The 14696-nt window shown below is 38.5% G+C and overlaps 1 protein-coding gene across 4 annotated transcripts in view; it reads right to left on the bottom strand.

Annotated features, from left to right (window-relative positions):
- Positions 1 to 2241: 2241 nt before the first annotated feature.
- phkb (phosphorylase kinase, beta) overlaps positions 2242 to 14696 on the bottom strand; it is a 114015-nt gene continuing 101560 nt past the window's right edge. For 3 of the 4 annotated variants that reach the window (XM_024295238.1, XM_024295236.2, XM_024295239.1), the window contains 11 exons: positions 14380 to 14438; positions 14095 to 14257; positions 12137 to 12218; positions 11977 to 12034; positions 9764 to 9854; positions 7549 to 7754; positions 5418 to 5552; positions 5026 to 5155; positions 3238 to 3345; positions 3020 to 3160; positions 2242 to 2933 (listed from right to left, as the gene is read on the bottom strand). In XM_024295238.1, coding sequence (XP_024151006.1) covers positions 2775 to 2933; positions 3020 to 3160; positions 3238 to 3345; positions 5026 to 5155; positions 5418 to 5552; positions 7549 to 7754; positions 9764 to 9854; positions 11977 to 12034; positions 12137 to 12218; positions 14095 to 14257; positions 14380 to 14438 — 1332 coding nt within the window. In that variant the 3' untranslated portion in view covers positions 2242 to 2774. Of the gene's footprint in view, positions 2934 to 3019; positions 3161 to 3237; positions 3346 to 5025; positions 5156 to 5417; positions 5553 to 7548; positions 7755 to 9763; positions 9855 to 11731; positions 11823 to 11976; positions 12035 to 12136; positions 12219 to 14094; positions 14258 to 14379; positions 14439 to 14696 lie in introns of all 4 variants that reach the window. The other variant, XM_024295237.2, reaches the window with a different exon arrangement.

Here is a 14696-nt window from a genome sequence, read left to right as displayed (position 1 = left end):
TATGTCTATTTTGGACACAAACAAAAGAAGAAATATAAAAAGAGCCTAGAGGGGTCCCCCATGAGCGTGGTAAACATAGGCCAACCAGGCACCCCCACTGGTGGAATTTAGATGAGTCCCAGCGCTCACTGGGGGGGCACGGACACCCCCAGGATCAGATGTGATCCCCAGATCATGGTTTTGCCAGAAAACTCAGGGATCCACCGGGCCCAGAAAACCAGCACCCATGGGACACGACCACCGCTGCTGAGGGCCCAGTTACCCCCGCCAGGGATGTGGTAGGGGACATTGTAAAAATGTGTGTGTGTGTGTGTGTTGGAATGTATATTGTATTGTGTTTACAAGTCATTTTCAACTCATAATTTAACATATTGTTAGTAATCTATTGGCTATCTATAAAGTACATTTACAAATCCTTGATAAACTGTTATAACAAGTCACTTATAACTCATTGATTGATGATTTATTAACTATCTTATAGTTATTATAAAGTGTCACCTGTTTGGTTTCAATAAACAGTATTTCAAAGGTTAACTATCTCTGGAAAAATGATAAAATTTGATTTTTACAATTAACATTTTTCTAAAACTTCCGTCACTTCTCTTAATGAACTCTGCTGACCTCTGGTGGTCACCTTATGTAGTGATCATCCTTTAGTTCAGCAGCCTGCAGCTCCAGAGCCACATGTGGCTCTTTGACCCTCCATAGTGGCTCTGGTTAAAGGAAAATAAAACATAACCGTAAGAAGTAAGCAAGTAAATAGTCAAGTTGAAAAAAAAAACTTTATTCAACCCATTTGCAAACAGGTGAAGGGTTTTTTGTCAGAAGCTTTTTGACAGATTTTTGAGTGCCGTTTTTTTTATTTTTAAATAAATTCAAGAATTTTAAGTGTTTTTTTTTTAATTTATTTTTTTTTAAGTCACTGAATTAGCTCTGATTTAGTTCATTAGATTTGCAATTTTTTGTCTGAGCACTGAACAACTAATAATTTGCTGAAACGAGACACAGAATGTCTTTTATTTTGAAAGGACGTCATATAAACCTCTGTCAAAGGTTGAAAGTTTTGTCATATTTTGTGGGGATAAATTACATTTTTTAGGGCACAAATTATTATTTTGTGGGGACATATAAAATGTTCTTTCTGATGAAATTTGTATTTTGTGGTCAAAGAATAGCATTTTGTGACACAAATAAGTATTTTGTGGTCAACTTTGTGGGCACAAGGTGGCAATTTTTTGACACAAATTAGTATTTTTTTTATCCACAAATTAATGTTTTTTAGGCATAAATTTGTATTATGTGGGTACAAATAAGTGTTTTGTGGGCATAAAATAATATTTTGTAGAAAAAAATGGGTTTTGTGGTAAAAAAAAAGATTTATTTTGTAAGCAAAAAACAGTATTTTGTGGGCACAAATTTGTGTTTTCTATGCACAAAGTTGTATTGTTTTTATCCACAATTGAGTGTTTTGTGGGCAAAATTGAATACTATGTTGAAAATTTAGAGTTTTGTGGGAAAAAAATAGTATTTCATGAGCAAAAATTAGTGTTTTGAGGCTATTTTATCTTTGTGTTCATGTTTCATTTCTGCCAAAAAAAAATAAACAACTGTTTAATTATATTAATCACAATAGTAAAAGGTGATGTATGATGTTGTGGCTCCTACTGGGTTGTGGTCTATAATAATTAGCCACTTAAAGGTTACAGATCAATGCAATGAACAGCAGAAAAAGAACATTTTTTAATTGATTTAGTCTAGATGGGTATTTAAAGGGTTAAGCCTTTGCACGCCCCCATATATCTGTAAAATTCTTGGAAAATGTTCACGTTTTTTTAATAGTTTGATCTTTTAAATCTATTATTTGATATCCAGCTGGTCTTATTGTAAAAGGACAATAATGATCATCAAGTTGTGATTGTTTAGTAGGATTAGATTAAGGTGATCACCTGATCTGATCTGAATAAAATGACGCCAGATGGTCATTTCATAGAAGGAGACATCTTCAACACACTGCTGCATCTTCAACATAGAATAGTGACATTTTATGCTAATTCTTTAAATCCAAAGATTTTCCTTTTTTCCATTTTCTGTCAGTCGAAGACAAGAGGAGAAAAAAAATGATGTTTAAGAAAAAAAAGCTTGTCTATTGTGGGATAAAAGCAGAACCAACAGTCCCAGATGGAAATCTAAGATGTCCCATCAGAGCACATATTCACACAAACCAGGCAGGATGGGAGACGATGTATTTCACCATAACTTTATTCTGTGAAGGATAAAAATACTTCCTCATCTTTTTTAAACAAACAGGCTGCAGAGACACACAAACAAACATGCTCCAGTGCACCACGACAACATCGAGCAGCTTCATCACGGCGATATCAGAAGAGGCACGCCTGAACACAAGTCAGAGTGCGCCTTTAATCAGTCCTACTGGAGGATGAAAGCAATTTTTCTCACATTTACCTGAACGCTCTGATGCAAACAAACTTCAGAGGAGCGCCAGCTATTTCATTTCCATTACATTCAAAGCAACCCTCGCCAGGCTCACGGCCGGCGTGCACGCTAAAACTAACTCTGACATGTTTGACTTTTCTGCTGAATAATAAACTATTCAATCAATATAAAGGGAACGCTTTCTATTTCAGCAGAAATGAAATGTGTGAAACAAAAACAACAGATCCTACTTTCCTACTTTCAATAGTTTTTTGACTACAGCTTGAAATCTCTAATAAAATATACGACTAAGTACTTTGAGCATTTCAGGAGCGGAGCGTCTAACTGACAGCGCACGGGTCGTCCTTGCAGGGCTTCACGTCTCCCTGCAGCAGCTGGATCATGACCGCTTTGGTCAGGTAGCTGGACGTGCCTCTCTTCCCCAAAGCCGGCGTGTTGTAGAACGCCTCCATGTCATCCGGGGACGTTTGTTTTTTAGGCTGTCGACGTGGCAAAGAGATGCAAAAATCTGGTGATTTACGGCTGAAGCTCCAAACAGACGAGTTAGAACCAGAACGTTTTCTACCTGCTTCTGTGCTCCGTCCAAACAACCGCGATCTTTCTGGAAATCGCTGAAGGCTTCCTTCACCAGAACGTCCAAATCCACTTTGTCGCTGAACTCCAGTTCGGGGTTCCTCTCCAGAACTACGGAGACCACCATCAGCAGCTGGCAGGAGATGAAGAAGAAGAGGAAGATGAGAATGCTGCGAGAGTTTCTACAGGTCTGGATGGAGTCTGACTAACCTCCACAATGATCTGTCTGTACTCCGGCAGGACGATGTTCTTCAGGGTGTCCTCCACCAGCAGGGAGAAGTTCATCTCATACATGGTCATGTCAGACAGTGTGGGTTGCTATGGAGATAATTAATTAACCAATCAAATTAAACTAAATAAAAATTAATCACATAATTTAATTTTACCCAGTGGTCTTTGGATTATGCCACTTTCAGCCCCCCCCCAAAAAACCTACTGTTTCTGGACATAGTCTCTGCAGAGCGGCAGGAGTTCATTAGAAAATTGCCACTGAGTTGTGAGTGGGACTGCTAATGAGAGCTCTCCGTTTACATGATCTCCCACTGGCTTACAGCCCCTTATGACCCCAACCCAACATTACCAGAGAAATGACATCAGAAATTCAATTTTAAGTGGAATTTCCTTTGTATATGTCCTCCATCTTCATAAAAAAGCTACAGGAACATTATTGTGCTAATAAATATCTAACCAACACCCGAAAAACATAATAATGTCAGTAAATGTGTTAATACAGTTTACTAAGTATATTAATAAACCTTATTTGGCTTACTGTGCTAATAAATGTCTTACTAACACATTATTAATGTGTTAATTAAGCTTGTTAAGGAATCTTATTATAAAGTGTTAACAATTCTAGTCCCGTCATAATTTCTAATTTTTTTTAACTGAATTAAGTTTTGATTCTTAACTTTATACGACTCATTAGTACTTTTTTGTGTAGCATGTTTTTTTTAATGATTTCTCATGGATACTTCCTAAAAAGGTGAGCAGATAGAAAAAGAAAAGGTTGTTCTATCCCTCCAGTTGTTCACCTCTCTGAACTCATAAGGACATATTCAGGCTTTGACACGGCATGAGACTCTGCTCTGCTGGTGTTTTACTGTTTTATTGTTTTAGCTTTGTTTTTATATCTGGTGTTTTTATGAAATTTATCTACATTTTTAGAGACCTTGTGGCTGCGGAAAGCAGCAGAGACGATGGAGGTTGAGAACATGGTCCACTGGGAGTCGATGTCACCAACCTCTCTTGGGATCTGTTTGAAACTTTCCTGGATGTGGGAGTTAAAGACTTTCCCTAATGGAGAACAGACGTTCCCAACAGACCCCCACAGTACGTTTGGATCTGCCAGGTCGTTCTGGCCTCCATCCCCGCCAGAGAATCCAACAGGTAGTGATCAGTGGACAGCTTTGGAACTCTGTCTACTCGAGTGTCTAAGACATACGTCGCCTGAAACGACTACAAAGTCCATCTCAGGCTGAGGGTGTCCTGGTACCCTTGTGTGAACGTGGAGTTTGTTATCAAACTATGACGAGCAACATTCCTACCAATCACACCCCTCCAGGTGGTAGTACCCATTGGGGCACTTAAGAGAGACCAAGAAGGTCAGATACTCCAAACTGCTGTTTGGCTTGTAAGCCAGAACCACAGTCAGAGACTTTTCCCCAACCGAAGACAAAGGGACACGACCCTGTCGTCCACCCTGTTGGTTCATCTCTGATTTTCTGGAAATTAACCAAACTTTTTAAAAATATTTATTTTAATTTTCTTATTAAAAACTGTGAAAAAGTCAGGAACACTTTGTAGAGGGCTGATAGTGAATCAAGAGAATTTATGGGAGTTTGTCTGCACTTTTGCTTGGCTTTTTCCAGCATTTTCATCTTAAACCGACACAGATTTAGTCTCTGCTGGAACTTTTCACATCCTGCAGTGGCCTAAAACTGTAAACCAGGACACCTGACGCCACCCGGAACCGGCGGCAGCGTTCATCGTCCTGTGTACCTGTGGGAGGTGCGTCCCCGCCACCACGATCCCGTAGGGGGTTCTCTCCAGGATCTGCCACACACGGTCATAGAAGCCCAGAGGGGTTCTGTTCAGAGAGCCATCGATCTGACGCCTGTTCAGCCAAGACCTGAAGCCAGGAGGAGGAGAGACTGTTGAGCCTTGAAAGAAAAGCCCGACGGCTGCTGAGCTGGAGGAAATTGTGAGTCGGTGTGTATCAGATTAGAAAAGATAAAAGTTTAATAATCCCCAGGAGGAAATTGGGTTGTGGAAGCTGGAGATAATAAGGTCTAAACAGAAGAGACTGATGACAATATAATTAGAACAAAGCAGATAGAAGAAAAGTCTCAGAGAAGAAGAAACCGGAGTAACGTGAGGCGATGTTTGTGTACCTGCCAGTGTGTTGAGGCTGCAGCACGTCCAGCAGCAGCTGCTTGATGTCGCTGGGGGAGAGCTGGTAGATGTCCTGGGGTGGCATATCTCCAGCTCGGATCTTCAGCTCGTGCTTCATGGCCTGAACGATCCATCTGGAGACGAACAAGAACAGCCCTTAAACTGGTTTACACCCAGTTTTATTCATCCTAAAATAGGCCCAGACCGTTTAAATGCACAATGAGGTGGAATTTCTCCCGTATTCAAGCCGTGAAAGTGAATTATTTTCCTTTTCTGCTTCATGAATTTGGGCAAAGAATCGACTAATGAAACGACTGCCTGTCCAACTCAGCAATAGCAGGCGACACGACTTACACAGACCAGAAATGGGAGGTTTTGATCTGCCAGTTTCAATAACATCAGAATAAAGAGCTGTGAGGCTTTTATATTATTCAATTCTTTATATTTTTTATGTGGCTCCTTATCCACAAACTTAAAGAAATTCAAAGTACCAATGGGGTGATGTTATTATCATTCTAATTATTACTTTTATTTATTTATTTTGTGCAGAACAATGAAGAAAAAGTGCTTTTAGCAATTTTAAATGAAAGTAGGTTTGGTTAATTATCTGCTTACATTTTACAAATGTTTCAAGATCAAGATCAACTTAATTTATTTATTATATTATTATTATTATTATTATACTCTTTATATATTTATTTATTTATTTTAATTTATTTTGCTGATATAAGAAAGTATTATGAGTATATTCAAACAATACATCACATTGACAGTGTTGGATACTGACCTAGTCAGTGTTAAATTAAGTCTGGCGTACCTCAGGGCCCTTTACTAGGTTCCCAAACTTTTTCGTTTTTGTATTAGATGTAACAGAATTTCAAAGGTTACAACATTTATTTATTTAACTTATACCTTTATTTGCCAAGGTGAAAATTCATAAGTTTTAGTTTTACAAAACGGATGTTTTTGTTATACTAACAGAAAGCAGAAAAGTGTCTAAAAACTAATGTTTTAGAACTTTTAAAAGTTTTTTAGAGGTTGCTTTCACACCAAAAAATATTTGCTGATATAAGACAAAATTATGAGTATATTCAAACAATACATCACATTTAAAACATTTCAGTTTTTTTTTTAGTTTCGATTCTCCACATCAGCAGAAAGCTTTTTGCTATGCTGATGACACCTGGTATAACTCAGGGCTCTTTACTAGGTCCACAAACTTTTCAGTTTTGGAATAAGTTGAAATGGAAAATTTTCTTTTGTTATTTTATCATTATTTCAGAGAAAAATTAAAGGTCAAACTATTTGTTTGTTTATTTATACCTTTATTTGTCCATGTAAAAAAAGAATTAACATGTTTTAATTTTACAAAATTGACATTTTTGTTGCACAGAAAGGACAAAAGTGTCGAAAAACGAATGTTTTATAACTTTTAAGTTTTATAGAGCATCTAACAAATGATATTTGATGTAATTTCCGTTTTTTTGAGACCTTTCCGTTGTAGTGTCTTATCTCAAAAAAGGAATTTATAGGTTATTTTAGGATCTCGTACAGATGCACACAGGGCTGCATGGATCCCAGGTCTGTATAAACTTTAGCACAAGTAGCTGAGAATTTAAAACTTGTAAGATCCTAATATATCTGCAGAAACGGAGAAGTTCTTCATTGAAACCTCCTCCTGCATGAGCTAAATCTCACTTGTGCGTCCTCCTCCTCGGGAGCTTGTCAAAGCCAATATTTGAGACATGCTTTTTTCCAGCTGTAAATAACCTCACAGTTGACAGCGACGGCACAAAGCTCGGTAAATCAGCCCGCAGCGCTGCATTGAAATGCTGCGCTCCTGCGATTATGTATTCATAACTACTAATGCAGCAGAGCTGCGAGTGAAGATTGCCGTTTGCATGCCTTTCAGGAGCTCATTTAGCGCAGCAGCTCATTAGTAAAAGCTGACAGGTCACACCAGGTGCAAGGCAAAGGCAAAATCACCCTTTGGTGGTTTCACTCTAATTACCTTTAAATGGAGGTAGAACTTTGTTTATTTAGACCTAAAATAGTTTTCTAATGTGTTTTTTTTAAAACAAATATGCTACTTGTTCTCGTCAGGGACAGGGATTCAGAACTTTGTCGTACCCGACTCGGATCTTGAGCATCCCGCTGAACCTCTGCGGGTCGTTGGAGATGATCCATCCGATGTGGATGACCAGCTCCTGCTGGAGGACCGCCTCCCTCTCCCCCCCCAGAGGGCAGCACTTGCTGTAGATGATGCCCTGGATGACCCCTGGAGAAAGCGGGTTGGAGATGACCTCCTCTTCGTGTCCAAAGATGCCGAGGGTCACCTTGTGGTCGCGTGCAGACGCACAGGGAGAGGAGTAGTGAGCGTTGTGTTCGGATGCGGCCTCTGCACTGTCAAACATCTCTGTGCGTTTGTGGTAAACAATACTTTCTCTAGGATGCAATCACTACACACATCTTGACGGCTGAAATTAGCCTCTTCTCTCCGGAGCCACATAAAAGTGACGAGAAATAAAATGACACATCTTGGGATTCGGTAGTTTCCCCCCTTTGAAGCATTTCATGAAAATTACACCTCAGCAGTCGGACTGATGACAGGACACACTTTTATCTGAGTCTTCAGATCATGGCATCCAACTCTTTGGGAAACGTCTTGTGCTTGTGAGTGGTCAGGCTGAGACCAGCAGCAAACAGCAGCCAGGCTGCTCTTTGTTTGCACTTCAAGGATAAAAAGGATATTTGGATATTTTTAAAGAGGCGCATGAGGCCATGAAGCTTCAGGTTGTAGATCCCTGTGCTATCCAAAAGCCAGTAAACTGCGAACAACTATTGCTAATCCGTAATTCTACCACATTGATTTAAAAAAACTACGGTTCCTGGTTTTTTTTTTGTTTTTTTACCTGATTTAAAAAAAACGATATATATGTTTTCAGGTTAGTTGATGGACTCCCAAGTTTGTTCCATTAACTGTATATAGAAGACTGGACTGACTTCCTCATAGAAAATGAATGAGAAAGTTAAAATTTCAAAATTTTAAGTATGAATAAACATATTCATGGGGTATATTTTCATCTTATATAGTAATTTTCCAAAAATTTTGAATTTAGCTAATATTTTAGCAACATGCTAATGTTTTTGGCTAATTTAGTTTATTGAGGAATATTTTGGAGTTTAGCTAGTATTTAGGCTACAAGCTAGCTTTTTAAGGTTTTTTTAGGCTAATTTGGAGTTTAGCTTATATTTAAGCAACACACTAAATATTTTTGGAAATTTGTCATGTATTAGGGATTTTACTACAATTCTTTTCAGAAAATGTGTCAACTTTAGCTCTCTTTCATAATTTTTTAACACAATTTCCAGTCTTTTAGCAAATTTAACGTTTTACAAATACCTTTTATATTTTCAGTAAATCCCTTCATTAATTAAAGTAAATTGCGTCACCATTTTCAGCAAAAACTTCAGCATCTTCAGCGTCTTTCAGCAAAAATGATTCACATTAGCATTTTTGCAGGTAATGGAACTTTTCTAGTAAAAACCTAATTTATTCTCTGACCGGAGTGTCTGTAATCTGTAACTAATTAGTAAGTACATTTTTAAAAAGTTTCAATGGAAATCTGATCAACAACTATGCAATTCAATGGGATTGAAAATGACTGCAAATGTGTCAGTCTTCTGTTGAGAAAAGCTAATTAAACAGGTGCCTGGAGTTGTTAAATGTCAGTTCTAGTGAAAAATAGAATCAAAGCAAAAGTCAAAAGTGACATAAATGGAGAGACGCCTCTTATTTTTCCCACTGAGCTGTTATTGTAAGCAGAAAAGCGCATCTAACTGGAATCTTAAACAGGCTTTTCCAATCATGCAGAGAGGAGCCTTCACTCCCAAAGGCAATCTAAATGCAGATTCCCATCTCTAGCTACTTGAGCATAATGAAATGCCTAAAAGTGTTCAGAAGAGTAAAAAAAAAACAATCAACACCCTTGAGAGGAGACTAATCTCTAAATAAAATTCAAAAAGAAATGGTGCAAATGAAGTAATCCAGCATGAGGTGGCTGCGTCAGACAAGTCCGTCCACACAAGGTGCACGTTAGGATCTGTGCTGGTCACACTGGTAGCTTTGCCACAAGTACAGCTTTAGATCCACAAACACACAGAGGGGGGGCTATGAAGGAGGGACGTGAGCAAGCAGCCAGCCTACGTGTTTCCCATAGAATGGCAGCTTCCAAATCAATTGATTTTCCTGATCAGTGAACATTAAAATTGCTGGACCAACGCGCCACCATCACGGTTTGTCAAACATTTCTGATTGGGCCCTTCTGTCTGTGTGTCCACTTACCTGCTTGCCATGCACTAAAATACTAGTAATACTGGGGGCAAGGCTGTCCACTAGCTTAGTTAAGAGACTGGCAGCAAGGCGGACAACAGACCTATTGGGCAAAAAGACACAAGAAGATTTCTTTACATTTTGATGACAAAAATATTCAAACTTTTGTGAAGAAAAAGTTCCTATAGAACCAATTTATATGAATTTTAATGTTCACAAATTCATTGTAGGCTTCAAACTGCTTCCTCCTTCCTGCAGGAATCCTATGAGGGAGAACCAGCAAACAGGAACTGGAAATGTTACGGCAGCTCCACAACACGCACAGATGTAGAAGCAGCGGTGGATCGATGCAGATGAAATTCCTAATAACGGGGTCATTAGAAGCTGCTAGTGAAAGCAGACCGCTCCTCTTCTCGTCGTGCATGCATGTCGTCATTCCGTCCAAATACAAAGGCTTCGGAGTTTGAGTTTATGCTGTCAAATCATGATCCTCTGCTGCAAACCCATTTCAAGCTTCACTTCCTGGCCCATGTTGGGTGAACGGGAGAGTAAATTGAATGGAGTATTGATCTGAGCAAACAAGAAAACAAAACGACTCGTCCGTATTCGCTTCCTGCCGCATAAACACATTTCTCTTCCAGTTTTGACCAATAAAGAGGAGAGCAAATAAAAAATGAGGCCAGCCGCAAAGCACAAACTAAATAGAATTTCAACTTTGTTTGGTGGGGAAAAAAAGATGCTCATGTTTACTGTTGTTTAAATACAGAACTTCTCACACACGAAACATGTGACTCTCTGAGTAAAGTTTACAGCAAAGTCTGTTTAGTTTGCTGAGCACAGCCGGCCTTAGAGCGAGGGGAACAAAAGAGAGCTAAAGTGAGGATCCAGCCTCTGCTGTTCACCAGAATCAGGTGAGTTCAGTCAGTCAGAGACTGGACTTGAAGAACAGGGTCAGTGGTCTAAAGAGTTCAGGGCGTCAGCATCACTCCTGGCTGGTAGGAAGCATCCTTCCTCCACCAAACTGCACCAAAGGCAGAGTCCATGACGCCCTTTTTGTGCTTAAAATAATTACATTTTTGGGCCACGAAAATTTAATTGATTTAAACTGAAGCAGAATTATTTGTGCCGGTTATCACAGGAAATAGAATAAAAACTAATTTAAAGACCCACTCCAATAATACATAGTAATTATGTTGGTTTTTTTTGTTTGTTTTTTGTTTTTTTTTAGCCCAAATCAATGTAGTTTTCTAGAACATCATTTCTGAAGAAATTCGCCTTTGAGTTGTGGGCGGGACTATTGTTGCAGAGAAACCCCGCTCCCATTGCTGAGAGCTTAGAGCTTAAGCCCCGCCCATCGTAATTTCAATGTCACAAATCCGATTTTGTTCCAACTTTTGTTTTATTGAGAAGGAAAATCACATTTTGTTAACGGTTGAAAGGTTAGATGATGTTAAAGATTTTGTGTTTAAGCGTCCACGGCGACACCTCAGCTGTTAAAGGGTTAAAGAGTTAAAGAGTTTTTTTCTGATTGCATTTTTACATCAGCTCCACAATTGTAATAAAGAAATACCCCAAAAAGCAAGTTTCAGCTTAATTTTCTTCATATATATACATTTTTTAACACGAGAACATATTAAAAAAACATAAAAAACACAATTTTTGATGGGGTGGGTCTTTAAACAAAATTTAAATAAGCTGTTGTAGTCATTTATTACCGTAAATGTAATAATTCTGTGCTTTTTTTTAAATTATATTCAAACATCTGCATCAAAAACTGGGATTTCTGACCTATTTTAGTCTAAGAGTTGTTAAATGACATAACTTCAGGAACTTTCAGCATCGCTCCTTCTGGAAAACCCTGTGCGAAATGAAAGGAGGGGAACTCTCAGGCGTGGATGAACCTCACACAGCTCTACAGCTAGTCAGCTCAGTGTAAATACGCATGCAGGTGAGGTTCCGCGTCAGCTACCTGAGTATTACCTGTTTCCCATGCACCAGAATTGTGGTGATGTGAGGAGCTATAGAGCTGGCGTACTTCTTGATAATGGCAGCAGAGCGGCGCACTGCCAGCCTGCAGTTCAGCCAGATTCAAACATTCATGTGTGAGTACAGTCATTACAGCTCGACTAATGACTGACAACACAGTGAAACAAGCAGAGGAACTGAGGAATTCTGGGGGAAAAAGGTGTGATTGATCTTTGTGTGCATGTGTGGGAACTTCAGACCAAAGCTTTCTGCTGCCAGCTCTTCTGTAGATTCTCTCCAGCTCGTCCATCAGGTTCTCTGCAACCACAGACTTCATTTTCAGATTGATCTCACGAATGCCAAAGAAATGCAGAAGAGAGTGGGAGTTCTGCCGAAGGGTTTCTAGGAGTTCAGGCTCACCGTCCTTGCTGAGGAAGTCCGGTCCTTCTCTTCTGAGGAGGATGCAGGCCAGCTGAGCCTGACTGGCCAAGCAGTCGGAGTCCTGCACAGATACAACATTCTATTTATTACAATATTAACATATTTCCTTTTTATTAACCTTTGATCCTGCTGTTTGCATTTTAGAAACCTGGCTGCTGATTACCTAGATCAGGTGTGTTTTGTCGATAAGAAGCTTCAATAAGGCTAGTTAGAAACATGTAGGAGACCGGTTCTTGAGGCCTGGAGTTTGACACCTGCACCTTTTAGAAATATTTAAATGTTTTTACCTGTGAATCCACAGCAACTTCCTCAAAAAATGGATTAGTTTGTTCCCAAGTGGTGTAAGTTTGAGATTTGTCCAAAAGTAAAGTGATGAATCCACACTCAGCGTAAAATACAACATGTACAAGAAGGAGGGAAAGTTGATCTATGAGTTCAGATGAAATAAATGTTACTGTCAGAATCCATCCATCATTCATCCATCCTTCATCCATCCATCATCCATCATCCATCCATCCATTCATCATCCATCTTCACATCCATCCATCATCCATCCATCACCCACCCATCTATCATCCATCCCCCCATCATCCATCCATTATCCATCTTCCCACCACCCATCCATCATTCATTCATCTATCCATCCATCCATCCATCCATCCACCCATCCATCCATCATAAATCCATCCATTCATCCATCCATCCATCATCCACCCATCATCCATCCATTATCCATCCATTATCCATCCATCCATCCATCCATCCACCCATCTATCATCCATCCATCCCAGTAACTGATAGACGAAGGCGGGGACAGTCAGAATCATACACTATTTAAAAAAAGCCACCTAGAAATACAGCTGGAGGAGAAAATATGAGAACCCTTTGGAATTATTTGGTTTTATCAAGAAACTGGACACACGATTGGGTTAAAAAACATGAAAACATAAATTGGTGTGATTTAAGCAGGCAATGTTTTTCACGATCATTGCAGTTTAGATTGAGATAAAAAACACAAATTGAGGTACTACCAAAGGGTTCACATACCTTCTCTCTTGAAAGTCAAAAAATTTTATATATTTTGAAAAACGTTCTTTAAAAAAGCTGTCTATGGGGTGAGAAAAATGCTCATGCCAAGAATTATATATATATATATATATATATATATATATATATATATATATATATATATTCTTAAAATTAGATTATCTCACTGTAGAAAAACTCTTTTTTATGTATTTATTTAATTAATTTTCACAGCACACAGCGATAAATTGCACAATGATTTAGTCTTTGGTGAGAATAAAAGGGACAGAAAGAAGAAAAATTATTATCTCTGCCCTATACAACTAAACCTAAAAACTATTTCAACCAAATATATTTATTTGTAATGCAAAATAAATACATCAAATGCATGGAAAATGCAACAAAAGCTGAACGAAAAATAAATAAATAAAAAATAAACATTAAAAAGAATAATAGTCTTGCAATACAGAAAATAAAAGGGTTTTTCTGGAACAAGTTTTATTCTTTTTTACTTTTCTAAGATTCTGTTTTTGCAGTGCATCTATACTGATTCATGCATTTAAATGTTAGAACTCTGTTATTTCCTAAATATCTTAATAACAGTAACAAAAAAGGTTTAATGTGGACAATAGAACAGCAACTTAATGAGCAGATGAGAAAACAAAGACTTTTTTTTTTACTTTTCCACAAAAGACAAAGAACAATAATAGGATTTATAAATTAAGTGTTTATTTTTACTTTAAATTAGTTTGGTAAGATTTAAAATCACAGTTAATTCTTTAAGACGTTAATATTTCTGTTTTTTGTGGGATCAGGAAGGGAAGTTTGAACAGAGTGGTCATCCTGGTGCCAAAATGCCACTTATCATCTTGGCTTTTCTTCTAACTTTAGAAGACATGAAGTAAACTCACATGGAACTTCTGCAGGATCTCATAGGTGGGTTTGTCCTGCCACTCCTCCACACTGATCTCCGGCTGCTGCTCCAGATCCGAGGCGTTGGGCGTGCTGGTTTGTCTCTTCACCTTGGAATGCTTCGGCAGCTCCAGCTCCTCAAAGCTTTTAAACTCCGGGATTCTTTACAAAAAACAAGAAAACATGCACTTTTCTGTATTATTAGACATGAAAACCCCAGTAGATCAAGCGTTCTGTTTCTGCATCAATATAAAAACAAAAATGTGAAACAGAAGGAAACTCACTCCGCCTCGTTGACACGCAGGAAGTCCAGCTGCTCCACAAAAGCTCCAGATATCAGGGTCTAAAAACCAGAAACACATGAAAAACGTTTCCATGACAAAGAAGAAAAACTGCTGGTTCACCTGGAAGCAGAACGGGAAACTTTCAGGATTTAGCTACAGCTTTTCTCTAATTTAGATTTAAAAAATTGAGCCAGAGTTAACCTTTAGTCTTTAGCAGGAATGCTGTAAAAAGGCTGCACGTGGGAGTGAAAAAAGCTCTGCTGGTTTCTACTTTTGCCGAAATGGAATATTAGCAATTCCAACTGAAGTGAAATCAA

Source organism: Oryzias melastigma, linkage group LG3 (genome assembly GCF_002922805.2).
Source record: "Oryzias melastigma strain HK-1 linkage group LG3, ASM292280v2, whole genome shotgun sequence".
In the NCBI taxonomy this organism is placed as follows: Eukaryota; Metazoa; Chordata; class Actinopteri; order Beloniformes; family Adrianichthyidae; genus Oryzias; species Oryzias melastigma.
This window is presented reverse-complemented; position numbering and strand designations above follow the sequence as displayed.